General features: G+C 31.9%; 1 protein-coding gene and 2 non-coding genes across 5 annotated transcripts in view; all 3 read right to left on the bottom strand.

The window, feature by feature from the left end:
- LOC120092116 (tRNA/rRNA methyltransferase (SpoU) family protein) overlaps positions 1–8,303 on the bottom strand; it is a 52,794-nt gene extending 44,491 nt beyond the window's left edge. For 2 of the 3 annotated variants that reach the window (XR_016524654.1, XM_039050325.2), the window contains exons 1-9: positions 7,934–8,303; positions 7,498–7,591; positions 7,003–7,097; positions 6,376–6,893; positions 6,055–6,265; positions 5,567–5,878; positions 2,083–2,230; positions 1,808–1,945; positions 1,459–1,540 (exon numbers count right to left, since the gene is read on the bottom strand). Coding sequence is in view for 2 of the 3 variants with exons in the window: in XM_039050325.2 (XP_038906253.1) it covers positions 1,459–1,540; positions 1,808–1,945; positions 2,083–2,230; positions 5,567–5,878; positions 6,055–6,265; positions 6,376–6,893; positions 7,003–7,097; positions 7,498–7,591; positions 7,934–8,110 (1,775 nt within the window). In the remaining variant the exon portion in view is untranslated. The remainder of the gene's footprint in view (positions 1–1,458; positions 1,541–1,807; positions 1,946–2,082; positions 2,231–5,566; positions 5,879–6,054; positions 6,266–6,375; positions 6,894–7,002; positions 7,098–7,497; positions 7,592–7,933) is intronic. The other variant, XM_090307342.1, reaches the window with a different exon arrangement.
- Positions 8,304–10,073: 1,770 nt separating this feature from the next.
- TRNAA-AGC (transfer RNA alanine (anticodon AGC)) lies at positions 10,074–10,146 on the bottom strand. Its single transcript has one exon. It is a non-coding gene; the product is annotated as a tRNA-Ala (tRNA).
- Positions 10,147–11,622: 1,476 nt separating this feature from the next.
- TRNAT-AGU (transfer RNA threonine (anticodon AGU)) lies at positions 11,623–11,696 on the bottom strand. The gene has a single exon. It is a non-coding gene; the product is annotated as a tRNA-Thr (tRNA).
- Between the last annotated feature and the right edge of the window lie 573 nt (positions 11,697–12,269).

Genomic DNA, 12,269 nt, shown 5'->3' with positions numbered 1-12,269 from the left:
CATATCGGACACTTGTTAGTGCAACAAATATGTTATACATGCATAGAACACTTGTTCAGTAGACTAAAAAGACATATGTATGACAATAATAATAACTTTTGAGCTTGAAATACATCAAGCCAAGTTTTTTAAGCATATTAATACATCAACCCATTAGCTTTGAATTTTCTTGTTGGTATAAAAATGGTATATATTTTTAAAAATATATATTTTAATAAGTGTGTCATTTTCGTGTCGTGTCATATATGTGTCTCGTATATGTATCTGTCCTTCTTAGGCTACAACAAATAGGGGATGATGCATGCAATCTAGGGGGTTTCCACCTACCGTCATAGGCAATTACCAAACTTCCCAAGATCCCAACAAACCAATAGTTTGGATCCAGGGGCAAGCAAAACCACCTTAAAATACAAAAAAATTTAGATAAGAGAACTGCTACCCATCAATCACAAGTAACTCACTAAATCAGCTCAGCTAGAGAATATCTGCCAAGGCCCTCATTTATTATGTTTTTCTTAACAAGAAACAATTTTTAATTGATATATTTTTTGAACCAGTGACAAAACTCTTTATTAATAAAATGAAAAGAGAATAATGCTCAAGTGGTGCAAACACCACAAGGGAGTCGAATAATAAAAGCAAAAAACAAATAAAACGAGAACAATCCTTAACACTATAGCAAGACCCTATTAAGCAAAAATAAATAATGTTGATATAATGATTACAAATCTTATCAAATAGCCACCAACCAAAGCCGACTCAAAACAATGTCAATATTCCATCACTATAATATTTGTAGTTATAACAAAGAATTTAATCTTCTTGAGAATTGTCACCTTCTACAACGAGGTAAAGACATAGCCACTAGAGAGAGAGGGATTGACCAGACACTGAAAAGGAAACTACGAGAAATTTTCTCGAGAAGGATTCGGATTCCAAAGAAAAACATCATTTCTCTTTTGAATAAAAGGAAACTCCCCAATCAAAGATAAAAAGAGTCATGATATCCATTTCCTTATGGACGATGGACGATGGAACCCAACAATAGAGGAGACCTTCCCGAATGAGAAAAGACTGCTGCCACGGTATGATTTCTCATGGAAGAAAGATGATATAAACATGGAAATAAAGTTTGTGATATTAAGTTGGTTTCTTTTTTCGAACAAGATACGACACTTGTCATTAAGAGAAGGAAAATGGGCTATTGTTCAGAGATAGAAACTCCAAAAGGAGCAAGAGAAAACAAAGCAGAAAATAGAAGAATAGGAAAAAACATCAGCAAAGTAAACATAATGAATCATAAAGTTAAAACTAAAAAGGAACAAAGAAAACAGCCGAATTGCAATGGATAACCATCAAGTCAGTTCCTTTTGTAGTGAGCTTTCAGTGAATGTTTTGTGATATTTAGTCCGTTTCCTTAAAATTACTCTAATCAACCAAAAGAATATTATACCATACCTTCCATCAAGAATGTTTGCATATTGACATATAAAACGGGCTGCACCTTCAACTGTCTTGGATGAGTAAACTCCTTTTAAACCTGAATAAATATATGTTATCATATCATCTTTTTAAGTTTCAAACCATAATGCTCCAATCCACATACGATTAAAATAATGACTAGGAAATTTGAACATCCTCATTTTCATCCACCACAAAACTATTGTCCATCCAATCACAAACTGTAGACAATGCCTTACGCAAATTATTTGATAATCGAAGAAGAATCCTTTGTCTCAACATAAGAGGTTCAAGCTGACTTAAACATGAAGATAGCCCAGAGGACATAAATATGTTATGAACTGACCGAAATCTTTGTGCTGCACAGGATCATTGAGTGCTTCAATGAAAGGTCCAATAATAAAAGTTTCTGGCACTGACTTTAAACAAGGAACTTTTTCCCTCCACTCAATGGCCAAGAAGGACTGCATGATCAAGCATCTAACTGCAATAAACAAGAAGGGATGACATAATTCATTGAGCAAAACTCATAAAATTTCAATCCAAAAAGATACATTACATACATCAAGAGTTCCATTTTGCCCACCCATACTATTGACTAAATGAACAAATTAGTGGTACCTAAAGGATTATCATGGTGGAATCCCCGAACCCACAAGATTGATAACCAACTAAAGATTTCCCCAGACATTTCAATTTGGTTCTGATGAACGCCACTACTGAAGCTGTCCATATTAGTAGAGGCCGGATCTTGTAGTAAGAAGGATATCTGCGAGAAAACTTTGGTAATTAGTAACGACACTGAAAACAACTGGTTAAACTTTATATGAAATACATGTTTGAAATTTTTAAATGATCTTGATTTTATGCAAAGAACAAAGGATTGGGAGTTCCAGTTCCAAAACAAAAAAGGGTCAGAAAAGTCCCAAGTAGATGGTATAAATCGAGTTCCTTAATGAATATAAATAGAGAAATTAAAAGAAACTTGTGCAGTGGCCGAGAACTGCACACAGCCACATAATAATAATTGTCTTCTGGTACATTAAATAACTATTCTCACTTTTATACAAGAAAACAGATTGATCGGATTTATGTAAAACAATATGTTCATTAGCATATCAATAATAATCAGTACTTTGACTTTTATAAATTATAAATTATTTTAGAAAAACATAATAAACAAGATTACAATATTCCTCTATTTCGTTGGAATATTTTTTTGAAAGGAAACAGAAATTTTCATTGATGTAATAAAAAGAGACTAACGCACAAAATTACAAGGAAACAAAAATAAAAGAAGAAAAAAGAAAAACAACAGAAGCACTATAAACACCCACAACCCAATAGAAATCAAAGATCAACCATGAAAGAAAAAGTTCCCAAAACAAACAAAAGCAGATTGGCAGAGTGAACTGATCTATATATATATATATATATATATATATTTTAAGATAAAAAATATCTCATTGAACAAATGAAATAAGGGGAGACCCCAAGCACCTAAGGTTACAAAGAGACTGTAGTGAACTGATTCATTAAAGCAGTTTTGAAACCCCAGGACATAATTTTCCAACCAATAAAACAAGGTTGTGATTTATTAAGGCAAACATAATCAATACCATTTATTGGATAAACTAGAAATAAATATAAAAGTAGGGACAAAAGAAAAAATCAAATGTTTATCGCCTTGAACCCCTTTTTAATATGTTGTTGAACTATAGATTATATATCCCATTTTTACTAAAAATAAATAAATAGAAATAGACCATATAACCCCCATGGCATGTAAACTTAGGTATTACAGTGCAAAATAATAAATTCTTTGGAGCAAATGCAAGGTTTAAAATACGTTTGATTCCCATACATTTTCAAGATAAGCATTTAAATTTGTCCATATAATGTACCCCCATGGCTGGTAAACTTAGGTATTACAGTGCAGAATAATAAATTCTTTGGAGCACATGCAAGGTTTAAAATACGTTTGGTTACCAAACATTTTCAAGATAAGCATTTAAATTATTCCATATAAGATACTTGACATCTAAATCCTAATCCCAAACTACAAAATAAGCATAAGCCTAAACCACCCACACCCACCTACCTAAGCCACATTAAGCTTCTTGGGGATGGGGTAGCCATATTATGTACTTAGATGGTGCAATCACTAGCTTCATTTATACACCACGTTATTTTTGTTTATATAGGAAAATTTAGGTATGAAACAATCGAGATAGGAGGACAAGCAACCCCCATCATCCAACGATTGGATATTTCAAATGGTCTCCAAATGAATCGAGAACATGGATTAACTAAAAAAAATTGAAAATCTGGGGACCCTGAAGCAAACAGTGTCAAAAGAAACATCACTACACTTGTCCTCAAATAACTATCTTGAACAAGATACAAACTTCACATTATTTAAGATACAAAAATTTTTTTTTTTTTTTGAAACAGAAACGAGCCTCTTTATTAGAATAAAAAGAGACTAATGCTTAAGGTACAAGAGAATTATACGAAGAGCATGAATAAAAAATAAAATGAGACAAACAAAGCAAAACTAAACAAAAGGATCAGGAAGCGCACCCAAGCATCTCAACTAGGCTGACACCCCCTTAGCGCCCTCATCATGTCCATACAACGGTACAAAGGTCGAAGAAATACAAGAAAAATCTCAAAGGGAGTGAAAGTAAGAAATAAAATTTTAAAAACAACAAACAACATGAGTGAACTTTGAGCTTAAAACCTAGTGAGGAAACCGAACATGTCCCTATTTATACAAATATCATTATGAGAATAATAGCAAACATATTAGAAAGAGAACACCAATGGGATGCTATGAATGTAGTTATATTGAATTTTTCGATCCGAGTTTTAGACTTGTCTTTAAAAATCCTGTGGTTTCCATTTCCCTCAAACTATAGTTCTCTTTGACAGCATTGACCCAAAGAAATGACCATGTGGAGATAAAACCAGCCCATATAAATTATAATAATTGGAGGGTGTTCCGGCTTGCATTATTATCAAAGACCCACTGAATCTTCAGGCTACTAATGTTAACAAGGGAGCTACCCAATCTACTTTTTAACAATCTAACTCCTTGGGTTTTGACTTCAAACTATCTGAGCTTGTGGGCTTCATTTACCTTTCAGCAGGATATTCATTGCTGAATTCAACTTCTTGCTTCTATAATGGGCTTACAATTTGCTAATGCTCCAGGTCTGCCTCTCCTTTAGGGCTATCATTTTCCTGCCTGTCAAAAATTTCAACATTGTTTGATCTCGAGCATTTGCCTCTTAAACCAGACCTTTGTCTTCTACCCATCCAAAGTACTATTGTACAGAAAACCAGAAAAACTAAACCCATGCTTTTGATCCAATGAGTACATGTAGTATCTAGTATACATTGTCATTAGGCAATGACCTTCTTCATTAGAGAGACTGTCTGATGGCCGCCTCAAAGAATAAACATCCACAAGTGCAAACCACTAGAACTTCACTGGAAAACTTCACTCCCTTTTGCCATTCTCTAATTCAGTATCAGAAGAGTTAAAGCTAAAATAATTGCCTTTAATTTCAATGAACACCTCCAAACAAATTGTTTATCTCATTATCTGATAAAGCTACTAACATTATCTTCATTCATCTTAAAGTTTTCACCTTTCCATAAAGAGAGGAGGTTATGAATCTTGATCATCCATGTAACAAGAAATTACACACACTATGCCGTACAAAAGTTTATTCCATTATTCGAACTTGGACCAAAAAACAAGCCTAATATTGCCTACCTTTTGTACTGACACAATAAATCTGCTTCTTCCACCTCCACATTAGCTCATCTAAACAGTGCTTTGTCAAGGTGAGACTACATTTGATTTATATATTAACGAAGAAAAGGAATGGATGTGATACTACCATACATACTAAATACATAACACACATGTATAAACAACATGAAGGACTATGTACTATGTAAAAAGTGAAGATTTAGGCATCCACCTAAGAATAAATGTCAAACAAAAACGACTGTGGAGGGAGGGGGTGTCCACTTTAAAATTATACAAAAGAACGGAGGATGAACGTTGAGAAAATATTAAATGTGAATGAACCTGGTGACACCAAGCAGCTTCAACCAAGTGTGAACCATATTCTTCAAGCATTTCATAAAGAAGTATGAATGCTTCCCACTGTTGCTGCCGGCTATTTGTTACAATTTCATGTTGGCTGCAAATTTGCCCTACACCCAGTGAATTTGCTTCCTTATTGGCCCATCTTTCCCTTTTGGTAATACCTCGAACATTATTGTCTTTTCCACGTGAAATTGTCTTTGGAACCATAGATGTGTTGCCTCTTCCATTTATAGATAGTGCTTTCTTCAATATATATAGTGATTGCTTCCTCACCGAGCTCTCCTTATCCACCTAAACAGGCTCCACAAACAAACATAATCAACCCAACCACAAATATGAAATAAATATTTTTCTAGAAACAAACATGAAATAAAATTGTTTTAACTTTTAAGTCACTCTAAAATCCTTAATTGTACAAGTAAATGAATCTCAATCAACAAGAAACAATCAAAGGCATGCTTGAGTACCAAGCCTCTTTTAATTTCATCCCAAAAATCTTTATCAGCCCTTATGTCAAATTCTTCTCCGTCATCACACATTCCAGCACCTCCAAGCTCTTCATTGTGAGGGAAAAAACATAAATAAAGAGACAAAATCCTATAGGCATCTCTTCTCTCCAAAGTTCCAAATGAAAATAGTTTTTTGCAACATTTCCATATTTTCATGAGGAAACGGTTCCTGTAAGACAACCATGTGCATTAAGAGAATAATGAAGTGAAACAGAATTCTTAAATCTAGGGCAAGCTACATGTTTGAACCATAAATTTCAAAGAACTTTTAAGTCTAACCTGGAGAGATTACATGCATGGCCTTTAATGGAGATCTCTAAAGAATGGTGAGAAAGAAGTGCTTCAAAGATTACTGGAAGAAGATAGCAAATGGCACAAGATCGATGATCCGAGCTTTGTAAAAGCATTTGGGCAGATAAATTGCAAATATCCCAAATTAGTTTAACAGTAAACTCTTCAGCTTTTTGGTACCCATTTGACACCACTACGCCTGATGTTTGTGGTGCTTGTGTATTACAAAAGACAGCATCTAACATTATAGACAAAACATGGCATGCTAGTGGTAATTGAAGGAATCGATAGCCTTTCGTCATCTGATTATCCATTCTAGGTTCGTGCACAGGGAAATTTGAGCCCAAAATGACAGAACATCCGTCACCCTCAAAGGTGTCCAACTCAACATTTTGCTGCACGCTCGTGGAATAAAGAGCTGAACTTATACAAAATGGAACTAGGGTTGCTTCGACAATAGGCCATGAGTTCGTCTCACTTACAACATCAATGAATGATTCAGAGACCTGATATCAATAAATGAAGTCAACAGGATAATTAGCATAAAGCACCAGCATAGTTGGAAACTGAAGGTCCAGTTATCATCAAATCAAACAAGCTTTTAAAAAATAGTACCTGGTTTAGCATTTCCCGATTCAATGTAGCTGCCTTATTTATCAAAGGAACAAAACTTTTCCATATAAATGACTTCAAAGCATCAGGATTAGCACCTAAGGATTAAATCAGCAGACCATATGATTTACAGCACATTACAGCCTAAAAGATTCTGTCCTCTCCCTAATCCGAATAGCTGGAGTAATAGCACACATTATGACCCAAAAGAAACCCCAACATAATATTGAAAAATCACTACTCTGAAACCAAAAGAGTACAGAGACATGTAGAACTTCTTTCCTTCCTTTTTTTTTTCCATTTTTGAAAGAGGACAGACAAATCAACTTGATTTTGAGGGTAGAGTAGTCCCTTGTGGAGTATAAGATATAAATCATTGAGTATAAAGAACTATCATTGATGAACAGTCTTGTTTCTTCCTAAAAAAAATTACATGACCCTAAGTGAAGATTAAAAGGGCAATCATTTGGAAAAATATGGGTACAGATGATGACTGACCATTTTTTTTTAGTATGTGGCACAGCGCGCATACCAAAGATGTGATGTAATTACATTGATCAGCATCAAACTTCCCCTCCTTCATGGCAGCATCCTATCCAAAACAATTACTTCCCAGCTTAAACAACAACTTCAATTATCTTTCACCACATTTCACCATTATTAAACAATTTTAGAGTTGAAAGTTATGAAATTATAGCCAACCTCTTGTTCAAATTATAGGAACTCGTGACTATAAGAAACCAACAAAAACATATATAGATGCAACATACATAGATAAATAAATATTCGTGATATAGTTTCTATGATGAGTTTCACACATGCACACAGATATGAAAAGTTATTTTCCCCACATGGGCAATATGTATTTGCCTGCATTTCTTTTTTCACCAAAATTATATTACAATTGAAGAAGTGGGAATTTTCAGAGTAATACATCAATGTTTTTGGGAAAAGTCTCGAGAAGCGAATCGAAAAGCTCAGATGGGGATAACCCAGTAGAAGCAAAAAGGCAATCTAAAATAGCTGGAACTGCCATTGGAGGCACTCTCCGGAAGCTTTCTGACAATGAACTGAAAACAGAGGCCATGGAAAAAGCTTTGTTGTCAGACATCTTCGCTCGCCACAATTGGAAGATGTCTAGAAATGCTTTGAATTCAAACGGTCCGAATCATAAACCCTAGGGTTTTTGTTTTCTGTTAAGTTTATGCTCTCTTCTTTTCCCCTCTAAAAATGCACTACCGGAGGTACCCGCCACATTCTCTCTCAAGAGATTTGTTTTTCTTTTACGTTCTTTTTCTTTTTCTACCAAATGCTATATGGTCCTTAAATTTTGGACTCAAGTTTTCTTTTAGTCCTTGAATTGTATATTTAGTCTTTAAATTTTGATTTTTTGTTTAAATTTAATTCTTTTCTTTCTGTTACAATTTTATCTTTAAGATTTGAGTTTTATTTCAATTTAATTTTAAAATTTTTAATTTTATACTTTTAATTTTAATTTTTTTACTATATATTTATTTTAGTCTTTATTGTTAATTAATTTTAAATAATTAAAATTAATTAAGTTTCACTATTTTCTTATCTCTATTAAAATTTAATTTCATATTTATTTTAAATTAATTAATAGACATTGAGTTCAATAACTAACGATGAATATTTAATGAAAAAATTAAGATTAAAAGTATAAAATCTTGTAGCATATGAATCAAATTGAAACAAAACTCAAATTTCAAGGTAAAATTACATTTTGAAATTTACAGACTAATTTTAAACCAAACTCAAAATTTAAGCATCTATTAAAATGAACATGTCAACTATGTTGAGAATTTCAACATCATCGTCAAAATTAGTATAACTCAAATGACATAATATATGAGCTTCCAACCTCAAGATTAGAGACTCTATTATTCCATCCTATATTTTGTAAAAATAAAAATTGGCATAATCGTTTGATTTTTTTCAAAATTCTTTTTAATAAAATGATATTTAAAAAATATTTTGAGACTGTTTCAAAAATTATTTTAAGTAGTTACCAACATTTCAATTTTTTTAAAATGGTTTATTTTTAAAATTAAATCAAACATGCCCCAAGTATTTGGACATTCAATAAATTGGCTAAGTATTTGGACACTCAATAAATGGGCAAAATCCACTTTAACATTTTCTCATTAAAAAAAAAAAAAAAAAAACCACTTTAACCTCCGAAACTCCAACGATGGGTCAATGAAGCCTAGCAATATGCCAAGTAGGTGTGTTCAAAAAATTCGATGACCCAAAAAAATCGATCAATCCAACCTAACTCATGCGGTTTGGGTTATGTTATCAACTCATTTGGGTTGGATTGGATTCAAATAAATGAAAATTTGATGGGTTTGGTTGATTTGAGGGTTCACCTAATATAACCCGAACCAACTCAAATTTATTATTACCTTTAAAATATATTTTTTATTACTTATAACACAATTATTTATACATATATTAATTTTAATTTTATTTAATTTAAATATTTTTTTAATAATTTATTGTTCAACAACTGTTTCTTTATATTTTAGAAAGAAAATTTTCACTGTTTAAATTGAAATTGAGTTGTTCATCTTAATTCAATATATGAAAATAATTAAATAAGTTTTTTACATATTTACGTTGTGCTTCTTTTTAGAACAAAATTTTAATAAAGGTTATTTGGGTTGAAAATTTATAAACCAAACAATTGGGCTTGGTCTAAAAAGTCTTTCTAACTCAATCCATAAACACCCCTAATACCAAGTGGGTGAACTATTATTTTTTTTATCACGTAAAACTCTTGTTTTTAAAATTTTGATTACTTTGATCACATAATCCCATAATTCAAAAAGAATTTTAAATTTCATAGAAACTGAAGAAAAAAACAATTTTTGTTTTAAAAACCAAAAAAAGAATCAATTTGTTGAAAATTAGGAAAATTAGGCGGGCCCATAAGAAGGCCTGGGCCCTGTTAGCGTGAGAAATACTGCGGCCCATAAAATAAAAGGCTAGCCACAGCCAGTTTCGCTTCGCACATGAAAATAATTAAAAATTACAAAAAAAAAAAAAAAAATTGGAGATGCGGGGTATCGATCCCCGTACCTCTCGCATGCTAAGCGAGCGCTCTACCATCTGAGCTACATCCCCAATATTATACAGAGAGAGAATTTAAATATTTAGTCAATGTATTTTTATTATATCATGGAAAAATGGACAAAATACAGCTAAAATATTTTAATGAGAATTTTAATTTATTTAAACATATTGAAATGTTCATATCTAAAACTTGAGGGGAACCATCATTTCAGGGATTCCCTTCAAACAATATTTTTTTCTTAAATAAATAAATAATGTGGAAAACAATGGGAAAAAGTACGAAAAAGACAAAGGAAAGAAACTACGAGAAAAATATAGTCGGAAGAAGGATAAGAATGGGAGAGAAAAAGAGAGGGAAAGATAAAGAAACAAACAAAAAGGAAAATCATGTCAGATTTTTCATTAGTGTTATTAACCGGAAAATGATAGATGGACCGATAATATTGTAGCATGCAATAAAAATCAAACTTGAGATGATCAAAACTATCTTCTTTTTCTTTCTTTTTTGACAAGGAAATTAAACAAACCATCTATCTTTCTATCCAATAAACATGATCCAATGTTAATATACCACAATCTAGATCAATAATTTCTTTAACGTCTTGGAATTAAGACTACAATTGGCATTGCGTTAGTCGTGTCAAAAACCTACTTGAAAAAAAAATTGACCATTTTTTACATTTGATCAAACATTTAAATTAAACATGTTAAAATCACTTTAAAAAACGTTAATTTCACGTCCACTTTAAAAATAGTTTCCTATTGGTTTTTAGATTCTCCTAAAACCAGGTAATAATTTTAATTAATATTTGATTTTCAATTTTATACTTAAAGAAGATTTATTTTGTATATTTATCTATTTCTCAAATAATTAAAAAAATTTTCATGAGTTAAATAAATCAATTTTTTTAAAAAAGTATACCATATTGATTTTTTTTTTTTTTAAATAAAGCTATTTCCCTTCATATTTAAAAAATAATATATAACAAACAAAAATTATCATATCAATTATTTAAATTCTTAAATTACAAAAAAAAATATTAAAAAAAAAATTGTATAAGTCTATTTTACTTATTACATCTAAAATAAGATATTTTGTATTTATTTACCAAACACTCTACCCTACTTATTTAAGTTTATGCTGAAATTTGTCAAATGCTATTTTACTTCTTTAGCACAGTTGTCAGCAATTATTTTAAAAACTAAAACAACCTTAAACAAAACCTTAAAAATAGACATTTTAGAAATCTGAGAACCAAAATACTTTTCTCTAATTTATATGATTTGAAATCATGTTGTTCATTCGCTACTATTGCCACAAATTTACTAGAAACAAAATAAAGGCAATGGGTAAAAAAGTAATTGTCTTTTAAAAGTCAAAAAGTGATTATTACAAACAAAATAATATGCTTAAAATAGATATTTTAAAAATATAACAAAATAGAAAGTCTAAAAATCAAAGTAGAATAAGTTTGGAAGTTGATAAAAATGGTTTCTTTAATTGAAAATTAATAATTAAATAAAAATTGCTTTCATTGAGAGTTGAACTCAAGACCTCCCGCTTACTAAACGGGTGCTCTAACCAACTGAGCTATGAAAGCTTTGAACGTAAGACTTATTAAAAGCTTTGCAAGTGTACCGTACAATACGGTACGGTATGCCACAAGCATAAATCTTGGTCAGCCTTAACGAAGTTTTGGTCAAGAAACATGAGCATATGGTCACTGCACATGAGATCATGGAGTCCCTGCGGAGGATGTTTAGACAACCGTTCGTGCAACTTAGACACGACACTCTTAAGTACATCTTCAACTCACGGATGAAGGAGGGGTCACATATTCGAGAACATGTTCTCAACATGATGATACACTTCAACGTGGCAGAGATGAACGGGTCGAGTATCGATGAGGCCAGCCAGGTTAACATTCTTCTGGAATCCTTACTAGAAAGCTTCCTTCATTTCGTTAGCAACATTGTTCTGAATAGGGTTGACTACAACGTTACATCTGTACTCAATGAGTTGCAAACTTTTTTATCCTTATTGAAAAGCAAGAAGACTAAGGGAGAAGTAAATGTTGCTTCATCATCCAAAAAGTTCCACAAAGGTTCGACCTCTGGAACTAAGCCTGTACCTTCTTTCTCCGATACTAAAAAGTAGTAGAAGAAGAAGGATG

This window comes from Benincasa hispida, chromosome 11 (genome assembly GCF_027475165.1).
Source record: "Benincasa hispida cultivar pf3 chromosome 11, pf3_genome.v1.1, whole genome shotgun sequence".
NCBI classification, from domain to species: domain Eukaryota; kingdom Viridiplantae; phylum Streptophyta; class Magnoliopsida; order Cucurbitales; family Cucurbitaceae; genus Benincasa; species Benincasa hispida.
This window is presented reverse-complemented; position numbering and strand designations above follow the sequence as displayed.